This window comes from Zonotrichia albicollis, unplaced genomic scaffold, assembly GCF_047830755.1.
Source record: "Zonotrichia albicollis isolate bZonAlb1 unplaced genomic scaffold, bZonAlb1.hap1 Scaffold_254, whole genome shotgun sequence".
Classification (NCBI taxonomy): domain Eukaryota; kingdom Metazoa; phylum Chordata; class Aves; order Passeriformes; family Passerellidae; genus Zonotrichia; species Zonotrichia albicollis.
In genome coordinates this window covers 4,394,936-4,412,053 of record NW_027428428.1, presented here as the reverse complement: position 1 = coordinate 4,412,053, position 17,118 = coordinate 4,394,936, and the positions used below count along the sequence as shown (strand labels likewise).

The following is a 17,118-nucleotide window of genomic DNA, read 5'->3' as shown; positions in this document are numbered from 1 at the left end:
GCACAAGTGGCACTGCCTGTCCATGGGTACACAACTGATGTCTGCCCTGAAAGGAGAAGAGGTTTTAATACTGGTTAGTTTCCTAATATACAAATGGATCTTTGTTACCTGGGTCATTTGAGCATTTTTAAGCCATGGCAATTTTTTCCCACCAGGAACAGGAACTTCCTGGAAGTGTAATGATGGCAGAAGAACAAATACTGATCCTCCTGTGGACTTGTGTCACCAATATCCAGTGTATTGCTTCCTCTCAATCTTCCTTCATGTATTTCCAGCTCTCCTGGTTAGATGGCCATGTCTAAGGACGCCCCTTCACTAGAGCAGCTGGATCAATGTCTACCTTGCTGTTTTTTGATTTCCTCCTCCAGATGCTCTCTGGTCTTTCAAGTGCCCTTCAAATGACTGGTTTCATGCTTTGAGGTGCAGAGAGTTGCCCCATATTTCTGAAGTTCAATAAATATCATGTTAGTCAACATCTTAATTGCGTTTATATCTATCACTTAATTTTTCCTATGTCTTTGCCTAAAACTGTTATGTACAGAAATCCCTTGGGGATGGGGGACATTTCAGATGCTGTTGGTACATCACAGAGAGCTGAGGAAAGAGCTGTGAGCGATATTAAACGGTTCAAATGTTCGACTGTAGCATTGTGTGTGTTTTATATGGGTTTATTGTAAAGTTGGTTCTTTTTTATAAGTTAAGAATTTGGTTTGACCCTCTCTTCCCTCCATGTTCTTCCTCCTAATGGTTTGTTCCTCCTACCTGTTGCCTGCCAATCATTGTAACCGTCCCCTCTCATGTCAAGAATCTTCTATGTCACTCATCCCTCACCTAGAATATGATTTTTCCCTTCAGCCTTTTCCCTCCCCTGGGCCCTTCCTATTGGTTCAGTTGTGTCCATCGCTGCTCCCCTGGGTTTTGCTCATTGGTCCCTCATGTCTCTTCGGTTGCCCCCATTCCCTTTTTAAGTGCATCCCTAATGGTTTTTACCTGGACCGTCACTGGCCCCGCCTGGGCTAAAAAAGTGCCTTGGCATCCACACGCGTGTCCACTCCTTCATTCCATCACCTCAGTTCTTTGCAGTCCTGCTCTCGCCTGCATCACCACACTGTAGATGGAGCCACTACTCAGGGGTTCTTGCCAAGAACCTGGGAGTGGCGGGATTTGTAGTCGCCACCAGTCACTCCAGGAGCGGCTAGCCAGCCAGTCAGCTCCAGTGGCTGTGGAAGTGAGACTGCGTTCAACGTGTGTTTGTTGGCAAGAAACCTTTCTGTGCCTCTGAGTGTCACCACTCCCTGAGCCCAAAGGACACAAACCTGATGAGTTGTGGTTCCCACTGCAGGGGCTGCACTTGGACCTTGGCTCTGCACAGGAGAGCTCTTCATCCCCTTTCTCTCTTTTCCTCCCTCTGGACATGGAGGGAGCTCCTGCCTTCAGTGTGTGACTCGTGTGTGCAAAGAGCAAATCTGGGCAGAATTGGGGCAGGGAGGGTTTGGGGGGACCTTGGGGTCTGTGCTGGGCACAGAAGTTGTTTCCCATTGCTCTGAGACTGTCTGCTGTGGAAAGTGGATTCAATATCCCACAGAGTAATGACTTTTGCATTGAGGGAACTGTGCCTTCCCTTGGCTTTGTTGGCTGACAAGAAATGAACATCCCTCTGTGTCTGGGGCAGCTCCTTCTCCAAGGAAAGCAGGTGGGAGTTGGAGCCAAGGAGCTGAAAGCTGCAGGTGCAGCCTGGGCTGGAGGGAGCTCAGATTTGCACAAGGCTGCTCTGAGTGCCAGTGCTTGGATGGGGGAAATGGTGGGGTGGGGGTAGGGACAGAGTCTGATTGATTGTCAGTCATGGAGGGTCTTGATTTCATATCTATTCAAACTGCATGAGGAGGTACTTGGTTTCAATGTCAATTGGAGATTGCATATATCAATGAATTAACAGGAAAACAAAACTAAACAGGACCTAAAAAATGTTTTCTCACTGTCTTTTTAAATATCATGAATTCACTTTGAATACACTACTGAAATCTACGTAACTACAAATTATTTGGAAACTGAAATAAAATTATTCCCAGAGGCTTGGCTTGTTCAGCTGTTCTGAATGTTAATGAGCCCTGGGACACTGAATTCCTGCACTCAAGAGCTCAAGGCTGAACAAGCCTCTGGAGCAGGAAAATTCAGCAGCAGCCTCCAAGGTGCTGAGGATGTCAGCAGCCCCCACTGAGGCCATCCCTGCCCAGAGACCGTGGGGGAATGGGCAGACAAGGAGAGCGTCCCTGGGGCTGGGGCAGCACAACTCAGAGGCAGCAGCGGCTCCAGCTGGGCAATAGAGTGTGGAATGTGGCTGGGAAAGCCCTGCCTGGGCTGTGCCAAGCAGGACACACAAGCCCTGACTCCCATTCCCCAAAAAAACTCTTATAAGGAGACATTCTAAAGGAAATACAGTTATGTGCTCTGAGTTGAACTCACTGGAGAAGTACCATCAAGAGATTCTTAGGAGCTCAAAACTATAAAACAGCCTTTACTGGGAACTTGACAAAATCAGAGAAACTTTTGCAAAATGTTTATTAAGACATTGTTGTTGGTTTGTTTATTTAAGATTTTTCTAATCTTGAGATTTCTTTGTTAGCCTATTGATGAGTGTGTTGGGTTTTATTGTCATATAATTATCTATGTATTTTTTTTTGTTGTGAGATAGGATTGCGAGAAAAGTAAAGTAGGCTTAAGATTTTTAAATGGTAGAAAGAAAATGTTATTAAAAGTAACTAAAAGAAAAAATGTAGTAATAATTAAAATAAGCTCTTTAGAACACTTTTTTTACAACTTTATTTTTACTGACAATGTAAAGAAACTATACTTAAAATTTCTAGTTATTTACTATTTCTAGAATAGTCTTTTTTTTGTTTACTTTGGAAGAGAAGTTTTTCTTGTTAAGGTTATGGAGATTCTTTTACAAGAGGAAAAAATAGCTTTATTTCTGGTTCTTAATTTTTTTATAGATAACAGTGGTCTGGGGGACTTTGTTATTGTGAAGTTATTTTTATTGCCAGAAGGTTTTTTACAGCTTGTTGATGGGCCATGTTGACTTATGGGGTATTTTTTTAAAAATAGTTCTTTAAAGGTAAAAGTGTTCATAATTTACTTTTAAAATTATTTTTATCTCTTGGAATACAGATCTTCTCTTGGGAATACTGGATTACTTTTTTTTCCCCTGTTTAAACTTTTAATGTAATTACAGTTATTTTAACAGTTCTTTTCTTTTAGCATGGAGGTTTTTCTTTGATATTAATTTTAATTTTTTTATTAGTTTTATGTATTTTAATCAAAAATAGGTTTTTTGGGATTTAATTTCTTTCTTATTGACTTTGATGGTTTTATGTTTGTTTTTTATATGCTTGTATTTTGTTTTTCTTTTACTCGAGGGAGGACTGAAGTATTGAAAGGATTAACACCTGACCTACCAGTAGCTTGTGGTTGAAGTTGTGGTTGAGTTAGGATTGGTTTTATGGTACATTTTTGTGGGGTTTTTGGTTTAACTTTAGTTCTAGGGTTGAATTTGTGTGCGTTGTAGGTTGTAGGAGTTTTTTGTTTTAATTGTCTTGGGGGGAGGGGACTTGATGGTAAGATTTTAATAGCCATGGCTGGCTTTTTTCTGGTTAGGGGTTTGTATCCTCTCTTGTTTTCCTGTTTGGTAGTTGTTGACGTTTGGTTTGGTTAGAGTGGGGCTGATGGGGGGGGCAGGGGGCAGCCTGGGGAGGTGGGAAGGAGCTCAGCCCATGGCAGAGTTGCTTGATTTGGTTTGGTTGGGTTGGTTTGGTTTGGTTTAGTTGGGTTGGGTTGGGTTTGTTTGGATTGGTTTGGGTTGGTTTGGTTTGGTTGAGATGGGGGCTGGTGCCAGGACCTGCTGCTTCTTTGTTGACTGGGAAAAAAAGAGGAGGTTCCTGGCTTTTTTCGTCTTTAACATTTGTGTTTCACAGAGGCGTGTTCAGTATCTTAGTGGTTTAACAGATTTTCAGTTACACAAAAATTTTGTATTACTTTTTAAAATTCTTCTCATGTCAAACTACAACAGACATTCAACCAACAAAAAACTCTTCTCAAATCATTAACTTGGCCCATTCAATTTCACAAACTCTATGCCTGTTCAATTTAATGTTAATCAAAATTTGCAAGAGAAACAGAAGAAGAAGACACAGAAAGACAGAAAGACAAAAAAGATACAGAGAGGCACACACAAAGCTACCAACTCCTGGATTCCAGTGGTGTTCAGATGGAAATTCCAAGAAGAGGTAGGGTCAAGATGGGTGCTTGCCTTGTGGTCAGCCACCAATCCCTATTGATCTTCCTGGGCCCTTCCCCCAGGTGGGACTTGGTCTCATTTGGTCCCTCAGGAGCTGGGCTGGGGCTGCAGAGGTGGCTGTGGAGCATTGCCTGTGCTGTGCCAGGGACTGGCAGACGCTGCTGGGCCGGGATAGAGGCTCTGGGGGGATTGGGGTTCCAGGGCAGGGCAGGGCAGGGCTGGGGTCACAGGGCAGGGCTGGACATACCCTTTCTTCCTCCCCCACACATGAAATATTTCCAGCCAACAATCTCCTCCAGTCTGTCACAACAGGCACTGTTGGAGGTGAAATCCCAATTCTGGGCATGGACACCTGGCCAAGAAGTACAGTTCTTTCCCATAGGAAGGAAAGCACAGAGCCCCAGTGTTTGGAAGGCAGGTGAGAGACTCAGTAGGCCAAGGCCATCCAGACTTTTCAGAAATGACATATTTTGTCTGGGAGCTATCTTTGGATGTAGGGAATTTTGGAGGTGGAAGTTCAATCTCAGCCATGGGCACCTGGAGAAGCAGGACAATTCTTTCCCATGGGAAGGAAAGTGCAGAGCCTTCCCCAATGTTTTGGAGACAGATGGGGGTGACCCTTGTAAAACCAATGCAAGACAGGCTTCTCCTGGCAATATTCCTATGGGAACAATCCCTGGATATAAGGAAATTTGGAGGTGAAATCCCAATTCTGGCCATGGGTGCCTGGAGGAGAAGGACAGTTCTTTTCCATTGGGAAGGAAAGCATGGAGCCCCAGTGTTTCATTAGCAGATGAGAAGCAACCCTCAACATGCCAAGGTCAGTTGGACCAGTCAGGCAGTCCATGGGAGGCCAAACCAGTCAGACATGCTCTGTGTCTCCTTGGTTTTAAGAGGCCCCATAATGACACAATGGTGCCTTGATTCCATGGGGTCCAGCAGTGTCATAATGGACCCTTGGTTCAGTGGAGTCGCACAATGTCAAAGTGGCCCCAAGGTTCCAGAAGGCCCCAAGTGTCAGAATGGTCCAAATGATTCCATGAGGCCTCGCAATGTCACAATGGTCTCAGTGGTTCCCCAGGCCCCACAATAACATGTGACTCTTCTGTTCCATGAGCCCTGAATGTCACAATGGACCTTTGGACCTTGGGGGTTTGCGGAGTCACAATGGTCTCCTTTGACTCAAGAGTGTCACAACGGACGATTGATGACAGGAGGCCCCTCTGTGTCACCCTGAAGCTTTGGTTCCATGCAGTCCTGCAGCGTCACAATGAACCCTAGGTTCAATGGGGTTCAACAATGTCACCATGGTCCTAAGGTTCCATGCATCCCTGCAGTGTCACAATGGTCTCCTTTGGTTGCCCAGTGTCACAATGGAGCACTGATGACACGAGGCCCTGCAGTGTCACAATGGACCTTTGGTTCCATGCAGCCCTGCAGTGTCACAATGGCCTCTTGGTTTCACGAAGCCCCACAATATCACAATGGTCCTCTTGGTTCTGTGGGGACCCACGGGGTCACAATGGTCTCACTGGTTCCATGAGGCCTCACAGTGTCACGATGCTTTGCTTATTCCATGAGGTCTCATAGTGTCACAATGGTCTCCATGATTCCATGAGTACCCTCAGTGTCATAATGGCCCTTGGTTCCATGAGGCCTTGCAATGTCACAATGGACCATTGGATCCATGGGGTCTCACAGTGTCAAAATGGCCTCTTGGTTCCATGACACCCCAAAGTGTCACAATGGTCTCCACAGTTGCATGAGGCCCCACGGTGTCACAATGGACCCTTGGTTTTATGGGGCCTCTCAGTGTCACAATGGTCCCTACATTCCATGGACCAAAGTGTCAGTACAGCCCTCTTGGTTCCATGAGGCCCAGCAATGTCACAGTGCTCTCCATGATTCCATGAGGCCCCACAGTGTCACAATGGTCCCTTGGTCTCACAGGGCCCCACCGTGTCACAATGGTCCCTTGGTCTCACAGGGCCCCACAGTGTCACACTGGTCCCTTGGTTCCATGGGCCCTCTGCTGCTGCATTCCCCTCTCCCTTTCTCAGGCCGCCCTGCCAGCTGAGAAATGCTCCTTGGGGCTCGGCCTTGGCCAACAGCCCCTGGGCTCTGCTCCTCTGCAGCTCATCACAAACACTGTCTGCTCCAGGCACTGCTGCTGCCCAACCAGCTCCTGGTTTCTGTAGCAGAAGCCCTGGGAACTGTTTCTGTTCCCTCCATGGCACAACATCCCTGTTCTCACACTGCCAAAGAAAGCTGTTGGTGCCAAGTGCAGGCAGGATGAGCCATTGCTGGGACTGAAGCCCCTCTCTTGGGGCCCTGCAAACAGCGCTCCAAAAGGAGCCCTTGGAGCTCTCCTGGGCCAGCGACTCCCTCTGAGTGGGGCCTCTCCCAGCCGGGAACTCTCCCAACTCGGGGATCCGAACAACGACGGAGCCTGGGCCGATCCCCCCACTCCTCCAGGCTCAACCCTTTGCCTGCTGGGGAGATGCCAAAGCATCCACAGGGAGCATTTCCTGCCCTCAGGGGAATTGCTCACAGGTGCCTGGCACTGACTCTTTGTGTCTATGTACACACAGGAGTGCCTGTGCTGGGGAAATGTGGCAGAAATGCTGCTCTCTGATGGGTTGGAGTGCCTGGGATAGCTGAGTCAGTCAGGCCTGTAGGGAAGGTTAAATCACAAGGCCTAAATGAAGTTAAATGCTGCTGAGAGGTTTTCTTTTGCTAAGTGGTTGCCTTTAGTATAAGTTATATGTTAAGTTCAATATTGTTATTATTCCTCTGTTAAATTGTGAAGTCATAGGTTTAAGTTAGGTTACATGCTTTTCTACTCTGCTCTTTTGCTAAACTGTGAGGTTGAAAGTATCAGTTAAGGTTAATGTATAAGTAAAGTCCTGTTAAGTTTGAGCTCTGTTAAGCTTTCAGGCCATGTTCCTTTTCTCCTTGCCCTCAGTGTCCTTGTGTCTCACACACATACAGGGACTGTTCTTGGTTCATTTCTGGTTTGATTGCTTAGGGAGGCCAAAGCTCAGTTTGAACTTAGAATGGCAACTTCTGTAAAGGATAATAAAAAATGTTTTTACAAATACATTAATGGTAGAAGGAAAGGTAAGACCAGCCTTTGCTCTTTATTGGACAAGGGAGGGAACTTAGTATCTGAAGATGAGGAAAAGGCAGAAGTTCTTATGCCTATTTTGCCTCAGTTTTTAGTGGGAAGATGACTTGCCCTCAAGACACCTGCCTGCCTGGGCTGGTTGATGGTGTCAGGGAGCAGAATGGTCCCCCCATTATCCAAGAGGAGGCAGTCATAAAACTACTGATATGCTTGGATTTTCATAAATCTATGGGACCAGATGGGATCCACCCCAGGGTAATGAGAGAGCTGGCAAACGAGATTGCAAAGCCACTCTCTATCACTTACCAATAGTCCTGGCTCACTGGTGAGGTTCCAGATGACTGGAAGCTGGCCAATGTGATACCCATTCACAAAAAAGGTGCAAAGGAGGATCCTGGTAATTATAGACCAGTCAGCCTGACCTCAGTTCCTGGCAAAATAATGAAAGAGTTAATATTAAGTGCCCTCACAAAGAATTAACAGGATGGCCAGGGTATCAGACCCAGCCAGCATGGGTTTAGGAGGGGTAGGTCATATTTAACCACCCTGGTTGCCTTCTATGACCAGTTAACCTGCCTAGTGGATGCAGGGAAGGCTGCAGATGTTGTTTATTTGGTTTTCAGCAAGGCCTTTGACACTGTCTCCCACAGCATACTCCTAGACAAGCTGGCAGCCCATGGCTTGGACAGGAGCACTCTTTGCTGGGTTAGGAACTGACTGCATGGCCAGGCCCAGGGAGTGGTGGTGAATGGTGCTGCATCCAGCGGGTGACCAGTCACCAGTCGTGTCCCTCAGGGGTCTGTGCTGGGGCCAGTTCTGTTTAATATTTTTATTGATGACATGGATGAGGGTTTAGAGTGTTTCATTAGAAAATTTGCAGATGACACTAAACTGGGAGCGTGTGTTGATCTGTTAGAGGGACAGAGGGCTTTGCAGAGGGACTTGGAACGGTTGGATGTATGGGCAAAATCTAATGGGATGAAGTTCAATAAGTCCAAGTGCCGAATCCTGCACTTTGGCCACAATAACACCCTGCAACGTTATAGGCTGGGGACCGTGTGGCTGGACAGTGCTCAGGAGCAAAGGGACCTGGGGGTGCTGGTTGACAGTCGGCTGAACATGAGCCAGCAGAGTGCCATGGTGGCCAAGAAGGCCAATGGCATCCTGGCCAGTATCAGGAATGGTGTGGCCAGTGGGAGTAGGGAGGTCATTCTTCCCCTGTACTCGGCACTGGTGAGGCCACACCTTGAGTACTGCATCCAGTTCTGGGCCCCTCAGTTTAGGAGGGATGTTTAGATGCTTGAGCGTGTCCAAAGGAGAGCAACGAGGCTGGTGAGGTGCTTGGAGCACAAGCCGTATGAATAACGACTGAGGGAGATGGGGTTGTTCAGCCTGGAGAAAAGGACACTCAGGGGTGACCTAATACCCTCTTCAACTTCCTGAAGGGTGACTGTGGTGAGCTGGGGGTCGGTCTCTTTCTCGGGGCAACAACAGACAGAACAAGAGGACACAGTCTCAAGTTGCGCCAAGAGAGATAGAGGCTAGAATTAAGGAGGAAATTTTTCACAGAAAGAGTGGTAATACTGGAATCATCGACCCAGGGAGGTGGTGGAGTCACCATCCCTCGATGTGTTAAAGGGAAGACTGGATGTGGCACTTGGTGCCATGATCTAGTTGAGGTGTTAGAACATGGGTTGGACTCGATGATCTTCAAGGTCTCTTCCAACCTAGAAATTCTGTGATTCTATGATTCATGGAACCAAGGATCCACTGTGAAACTTCAGGGCCTGGGGGGACCAAGGGCCAATGTGACACTGCAGGGCTAAAGATCCAAGGGACTTTGTGGCACCAAAGGGTCCTATGGAACCAAAGGGACATTGTGACACTGGGAGGCCCCATGGAACCATGGAGACCATTGGGGCACTCTGGGGAACCGTGCTGACACAAAATTGGGTGTGAGTTTAATCTGCTGGAGGGTAGGAGGGCTCTGCACAGGGCTCTGGACAGGCTGGATCCAGGGCCCAAATCCAACAAGGTCAGGTTAAACAAGACCAAGTGCCGGGTCCTGCACTTTGGCCACATCAACCCCTGCAGTACTACAGGCTGGGGACAGAGTTGCTGGACATCAGCCAGGCAGAAAGGGACCTGCAGGGACTGATGGACAGCAGGCTGAACATGAGCCAGCAGTGTGCCCAGGTGGGCAAGAAGGCCAATGGCTCCTGGCCTGGATCAGCAATGGTGTGGCCAGCAGGAGCAGGGCAGGGATTTCTCCCCTGTGCTCAGCACTGGTTGGGCAGCACCTCGAGTGCTGTGTACAGTTCTGGGCCTCTCAATTTAGGAAGGACATGGAGGGGCTGGAGTGTGTCCAGAGAAGGGCAACAAGGTGGGTGAGAGGTCTGAAGCACAAGTGCTGTGAGGAGCGGGTGAGGGCCCTGGTAGATGTTCAAGTTCTCCAGCCCTTGCTGGCCCCAGGAGCTGATGGCCTTTGTGCTCCCTCAGGTTCATGTCCCCACACCAACAGCATGGGGGTGCTCCCCCTGCTCTGTGCAATGCAAACAGGGGCTGCTGAGCCAGTGCTGCCGTGTCTGAGCCTGCAAGGATGGGGCACCTGTGTGAGCTGGGGGAGAGGCCAGGGCTGCAGAGGGGGGATGGTATTGGCAGCTGCATCAGGACGCTCTGGGACGCTGTCCTGGGCTGTGCAGCGCACTGGGGATGGATCAGCCCCTGCTCTGCTGCTCCTTCCCGTCTGCCCCAGGGCCCTTGCAGAGCCCCAGCCATGCTGTTTGCCCCCAGCCTGCCCACGGCCAGCCTGGGGCTGCTCATGGGGCTTTTCTGTGCTGAGCATTGGCCTGGCTGTGTTCTTGAGAGAGCCTGGGCAAGGAGCCTGGAGCCCCCAGGCCCTGGCCTGAGGCGTCAGCGCTGCCCCAGCAGTGCCCATGGCCTGTCCCTGCTGCAGCCCTGGCACTGCCACCCCCAGGGCTGTGCCCGGCCCCGAGAGCACTCAGGCCCTGCAGCAACACCAGGGCCACCAGGGCAGCAGGGCAGGGCCACGGCAGCAGCACTGGCAACACCAAGTGCTGCTGCTGCTGGGCACAGCTGCTGTGCCAGCACTGATCTGCCTCCAGCTCTGCACACAGACATTGCTGCTGCAGCGCAAGAGAAGGCAACAAAAGGACAGAAAAGTTCTGCTTTTTTCTGCTGAAAACTTTTTTGGGAGAGATCATAATTTCATTTAAAGGCACCAAGAACACAGCCCCTCATTGATACAGTCGGTGCTACAGGGGTGGTGGAGAGGAACAAAATGACCAATGGAACAAACAATGAAATTTCTTTTTGGACAATAAGAACAAAGTAAAAACAAAAGTAAAGGAACTCTGAAATGAAACCAAGAAGAAGTATCAAAGATTACTTTTATTACAAGTGATTTGCAAATACTGGCCAGCAGTTTAATGTTCCTGAAACCATCGGGTCATCAGTCTCCACACTGCAGCATTGAGCTCCTGGTTCCTCAGGCTGTAGATGAGGGGGTTCAGGGCTGGAGGCACCACCGAGTACAGAACTGACAGGACCACATCCAGGGATGGGGAAGACTTGGAGGGGGGCTTCAGGTAGGCAAATGTGCCAGTGCTATAGAACAGAGAGACCACGGCCAGGTGAGGGAGGCAGGTGGAAAAGGCTTTGTGCCGTCCCTGCTCAGAGGGGATCCTCAGCACAGCCCTGAAGATCTGCACATAGGAGAAAACCATGAACACAAAACAACCAAATGATAAACAGGCACTAACAGCAAGCAGCCCAAATTCCCTAAGGTAGGATTTGGAGCAAGAGAGTTTGAGGATCTGTGGGATTTCACAGAAGAACTGGCCCACGGCATTGCCATGGCACAGGGGCAGGGAAAATGTATTGGCCGTGTGCATGAGAGCATTGAGAAAGGCACTGGCCCAGGCAGCTGCTGCCATGTGGGCACAAGCTCTGCTGCCCAGGAGGGTCCCGTAGTGCAGGGGTTTGCAGATGGACACGTAGCGGTCGTAGCACATGATGGTCAGGAGGCAAATCTCTGTTGCAAGAAAAAAAAAAACCAGAAATACTTGGGCAGCACATCCTTTGTAGGAGATGTCCCTGGTGTCCCAGAGGGAATTATGCATGGCTTTGGGGACAGTGGTGCAGATGGAGCCCAGGTCCCTGAGGGCCAGGTTGAGCAGGAAGAAGAACATGGGCGTGTGCAGGTGGTGGCCGCAGGCTACGGCGCTGATGATGAGGCCGTTGCCCAGGAGGGCAGCCAGGGAGATGCCCAGCAAGAGGCAGAAGTGCAGGAGCTGCAGCTGCTGCGTGTCTGCCAATGCCAGCAGGAGGAAGTGCCTGATGGAGCTGCTGTTGGACATTTGCTGGGGCTGCACATGGGGACCTGTTCATGGAATATAGGACAGTGAAGAGTTAGAGGAGATACCTGTAACCAAAATCAAAGCCATTTTCCACACACCCTCCTTTATAACACACATGGACATGCTCTTGTGTTTAAGAGTTCTGATGCTTTCTTTTTAAGCTCTTTCCATGTACTTCCTGGTATTCTTGGATATCAGAAACCCTCAGCGTTTCTGCTGCCCTCTGGTAGAACAGAGTGGTTTCCCTGAGGCAAGATAATGAGTGGAAACTGGGGGCAGATGATCTGTCACTTCATACTGTTTGCAGTTTCTCTGGGCTTTCACTTTTCTCGGGTGGAGGATGTTCACACTCCCGTGTTTCTCTTAAAAACCCCAGGCACTGCTGAGAGCAGATGGATCCACCACAGCCCAGTTCCATTTTTGTAGCCAAGGACTCTCTCTGCTCATTTCACCAACCCAGCAGCATTTTCAGCGTCACAACACCTCTGTCTTTCCCCATCAATCTTAAAACTCTGAGATACTCTAGGACAGGTTTGCATTATGGGTTGAAGCTCCCAGCCTGGACTGAAATCTCACAAGGACTTGCAAGTGTTCTTATGATGGCATTGGATTAAGGGAGATGCAGCTCTTTCCCTGGCTGCCCTGACAGCATTGCCCAGAGCCGGGCACTGGGGACAGCATCGCCCTGAGCCAGCTGTGCCCCTGCCAGAGCCCCCAGGGCCGGGCAGCTGCTCCCAGCCCTGTGCTCTGCAGAGGGAACTGGGCCTGGGGCTGCAGAGCTGCCCCACGGCTCTGCTGCAGCTCTGCCTGCACAGGAGGGGCTGCACGCCTTGGAGCCCCGGCCCTGAGGGCAGAGGCTGGGCTGGGGGACAGGAGGGAGGGGGCTTGTTCAGAGGGAGGGGCTGCACTGGAGGGGATCCTGTGGGCATCTCTAAACTCTCCCTGCCACAGCATTGCTGGGGTTTTTTTTCTCTCATTGCCCAATCTTCTCTCTGCTTCCCGGAGATTTTCCTCCTGCAGGTGTTTGACTGTGCCTGAGCTCTCCCTGCCAGCACTCACAGAGCCCAAATCTCTGTGCCCTCTCCTTGGCCTGACAGAACCCTGCCTGTTTGCAGGGCGCTGGCTGGGGCAGGTTCTGTTTGCAGCTTGGAGAAAAGACAGCTCAGACTGAGCCTGATGGCTCCAGCAAAGGTGATGCTTGTGCTGTCCATGGGCAGAGTGGCTGAAAGCACACTAGGGATCTCCTGTGAACCCATGGATCACTTAAAGTAACAGTTCAGATGTCTCAAGTACTTGTCCAAATTCATAAATTATAATACATACTATCTTTAATATTTAACCCGCCCTTCCTGTTAGTCTCCAATCGTGGAAAACTGAATACAAACTCTTAGGACATTTCTGAATTTTTGTCAAAAAACCCTTCTTGGAAATATTCTATGACTTAGCAGAACCCCTCTGCATGTCAGAGCTTCATGAGTATTCCACCTCCCCTGCACCAGAAATACCCAGAGTTGTACTCACAGGGTCTGTAGGCATTGGGATGTTCCAGTTTTCGGGGATCACTCCAGGAGCTGCAGCTGCATTGTCCTGCAGCCAGAGGTTCCTGTGCCAAGGGCTGGCAATGATTCTGCCCCAGGCACTTCTCAGCACCTTCCCAGCCCTGCCTGACTGAAGCTCTCTGTGCCTCTGTGCTGTGCCCGGGGTGGCTGCAGGCAGTGCCCCAGCCCTGCTGGGCTGGCAGAAGAGCTGCTCATCAAGAGAAATGTGCTTTTGAAGCTCTTCTTGGTTACCAGGAGCTGCCTCTGTGCCAGGAGCCCAGCCCAGCTCAGCAGCACAGACACAGCACAAGGACTTTAATGAGCCTCTGGGGCTTTGTGCTCAGGCCCTGAACATCAGTCCCTGAGAGGGAGCTGAAGAAACCTCTCCAGAACCCCAAGGCAGAATCCAACCCCAAACTTTCTTGGACTTTTAATGCGTCCCACTGCTGGACACAACTGAGAAAGTGTCCCCAGGCCCCAGGCAGAGCAGAGAACTGGAGGCAGTGATGACAGGTGGGGACAAAGAGAAGCCAAGTCTTGGTGCCCTGGGCCACAGCAGGGTCTGTGCCACCAAGGGCTGTGAGGAGACACCTTGTCCTGAGGCCCTGGGGCCTCCTGGCACAGCCCCAGCCAGGCTGGGCACTGTCAGCCCCTTGTCCTGCCCTCAGCTTCCCCCCCTAGCCCACATCCCAGTGGCCTCAAGGATCTGCTGGAAGGAGTCCCTGGGGAGCCTTGCTCAGCAATGGCCATGGGGGCTCCTGAATGCTCCCTGCAGGGACTGCAGGTTTTTCAAAGAACTTTGGGTTTGGCTTTTGCCTTGGAGTCTCTGAGAGCTTTGTGCAATCATGGCCTCCAATTATCTGCTTTAATTAGTCCCTGGAGAGGCTTTGTCAGTAACAACACTCATTGGGGCTCCTTACTACTTCAGGGTACTTCAGTTATTTTAAAGTACTTGGTGTTTCCCTTTTGATAAAAACTCTGTGATAAGTTTATGCAATCATGGCCTCAATTATCTGCTTTAATGAGTCCTTAGAGAGCTTTGTACTGACACTCAGTAGGGCTCATTAACACCTTGAGATACTCAAGGTTTTTAATGTACTTTATGGATTTAAGAATACTTTTAGGTACTTTTAAGGTGTTTCCTTCTCACACTGACTATCTGAGAGGTTTTTGTGCTTTCCTGGTCTCCAGTTCTCCCCTCCAAGCAGTCCATAAGGAGCCTGTGTTGGGTATCCTCCCCTTTTCTGTTTTACAGCGAAGATGGAACTGGAAGAATTTTTCAAGACTTTCAAAAAGCATCCAAAACACATGGGAAAATTAACAATTCAAGAACAACCACTAAGAGAGTTAAATGTCCTGTTTTAGCTAGACATCATCCAACCTTTTAGTCCCTTGGATTGGAAGAGTTTATTGAACCAGTCTTTGTTTTCCACTTGAAGCTTCTTGAACCCTTCCTTCAATACTTGAATGCTCTTTTGGATTGACTCGCTGTGGCTGGAGAGGTTCATGCAACAAATGCCCTCAGAGTCAACACAGCCATGCCCATGTGCTCAGAGTAAAAACTCTTTCGCTGTTCTGTAAGGTGGCATGTCTGATGGTCTCTATGTCTGAGAGCAGGCCACTCAATGTGAGGGAGGTCGCATTGGTTTGCTTACTTAACAGGCACCCAAGATGGTCTAACTGTCCTAAAGCTTTAGCTGCAGCCACCCAAGGCAGTCCAAATTGGGGGTGCTACCAATCCAATACCTGGATTGAAGCTTTCAAAGCCATCTCTTTGATATCACCCAATACTTCTCTGGGGATACTTGCTGCTTGATCATCTGGTAGGCTGTGTTGTCCCTCTCCAGCTAGATGGTTGATTGTCAATTCTGCCCTTGCCTCATTATTAACATAGTCATTGCTATTAATTGATTTAGTAAACACTTCCATCCCCTTTCCATCCCCCTTCCCACAGGGTGTATTCTGCAGGTGACAACAACATGGTCATAATATATTTTAAATCATAGGAGGTTGAGACATATGCTGTAAACATGGCACTCATTAGGCCATTAAAACAAGGTAAGTCCTTCCTATGGTCTTTAGCTGCCCTGCATAGATCCTTGATTTCCCCTCAAACCGGTGGCTGATACCTGGGATTCTGCCCCCTTCTTTCATAACATGCGGGGGCAACGAGGAGTTTTTAGACTATTTGCCAGTCTCCTTTCTTAAGTGTTTCTTTCCAAATCCTTTCCTAGGGATCTTCTGTGGTTGAGGGGCAAGGTGGCTCTGGGGAATTGAAACTCTCTTCTGGGGAGGAAGAATAACTTGGAACAGAAACATTTGGATTAGAAATAGTGTGACAGCTGGCCTTAATGTACTTGACCATGTGGGTTATATTGTTGCCAGACAGTGAGGCAAAGGGCACTGCATTTTGTCAGGGGTTGGGAGGAAAGGCCTTGATTTAGGTTGGCCGACTTCAAGGGTGGAGTTCTGGAGGTATTGACAGTGGATTGACCGTGGGGGTGTGACCCGCAGTTGTGGGGGTGGAGTCCGGAGGTTCATTCAGGGCGGAAGAGAAGGTTGTGGTAGCAGGAAGGGGAGGACCCAAGATGGAGGCAGGATGGTCGGGCTCCGAAGCCACATTCAGGCTCCTTCCATCTTGAGTCTCCAGGGCATGATGCTCCAAGACCGCGTGGCCATTGCCATCTTGGACCATCGTGGAAGGTCTGAGAAAGGCAGGTTTGAGCGGAGGTCCTGAGTTTGGAGTGACTCAGGGTGGTGTGGAAGATGGGGAGCATTTGGGATGCAACGGGGTCCGTTTTGATGAAAAATTGTACAGTTTAACTCCCATTGAATCCCAGAATTCAGTGGTATGAATTTCATCAGCAGAGGCATGTGGAAAAATTTTAATGATCCACCTCATAATTGATTTTAATTTGTTCTTTGAAAATACTTTGTCATGATCAGTGAGAATTAAAAAATCCATATATGCTCCTTTCTACTTTGAACATCTGGCTGCCCATTTTTCTCTTTCTCTGCCTTTTGGGGAAGAGCCACTGGAACACACCCAATTAATTATGGGACATGGGTGCATACTGTAAAAACACAGTGACTAAATGGGCAATGAATGTCTTGCATTTCCCCAAAACCATCTGCAATCCTATGCAGGTGAAACCGTCATTGTCCCTGCTGATCCTAGGCAAGGTTCCTTGAAGTAAGGATGAATCCACCAGGCCTGGCACAATTCAAAACCCCAGGGAGCACTGACCTATCCATCAGCTAACCCCAGCTGACATGACTGACACAGGGAGCCCTGAATGTCATGGTCCCTGTTCAGGCACCAAATGTCCCAATGAGGGTGGCTGCAATAAACCTCTCTAGTTCCCTGACTTCAGGGCGAGGGTGGTGAAAATGAAAAGGAGCAGGATCAATGGAGTTGTTTAAAAGGAACTTTAATAACAGGCTGAAAAACAATAAACATGGAGTAGTCACTAACACTATGAGGGGCAGGATCCAAAGACCTGAGACAAAGGGGAAGCAACAACCTGTACACTTGGGGGTAGAACCCTCTAGAACAATAACCCTATAGGAGAAACAAGTAACCAATAGGGGAGTAGAACTTGGAGAAGTTAGCATAACAACACTAAAGGCTTATTGAGTAACTGTCAAGTTCACCCTAAGTTAAACTAATCATTCCCAGCGCTTGAAACTCATGCCCAATTCTTTTGGGGTAAAATCTGGCTGACTCTGAGTTACAGCTGGGCTAACTACCACAGCTCTACTTTGCAATGGCCCCTTAGG

The 17,118-nt window shown here is 49.0% G+C and overlaps 1 protein-coding gene and 1 long non-coding RNA gene across 2 annotated transcripts in view; both read right to left on the bottom strand.

The window, feature by feature from the left end:
* LOC141727740 (uncharacterized) overlaps nt 1-17,118 on the bottom strand; it is a 572,619-nt gene that overhangs the window by 57,523 nt on the left and 497,978 nt on the right. The gene's annotated exons all lie outside the window — the stretch shown is intronic.
* Nucleotides 1,128-11,455, bottom strand: LOC141727763 (olfactory receptor 14J1-like). The gene is made up of 2 exons (XM_074534047.1): nt 10,907-11,455; nt 1,128-1,220 (listed from the first exon to the last, which is right to left on the bottom strand). The coding sequence occupies exons 1-2, from the start codon at nt 11,453-11,455 to the stop codon at nt 1,128-1,130; spliced, it is 642 nt and encodes a 213-aa protein (XP_074390148.1).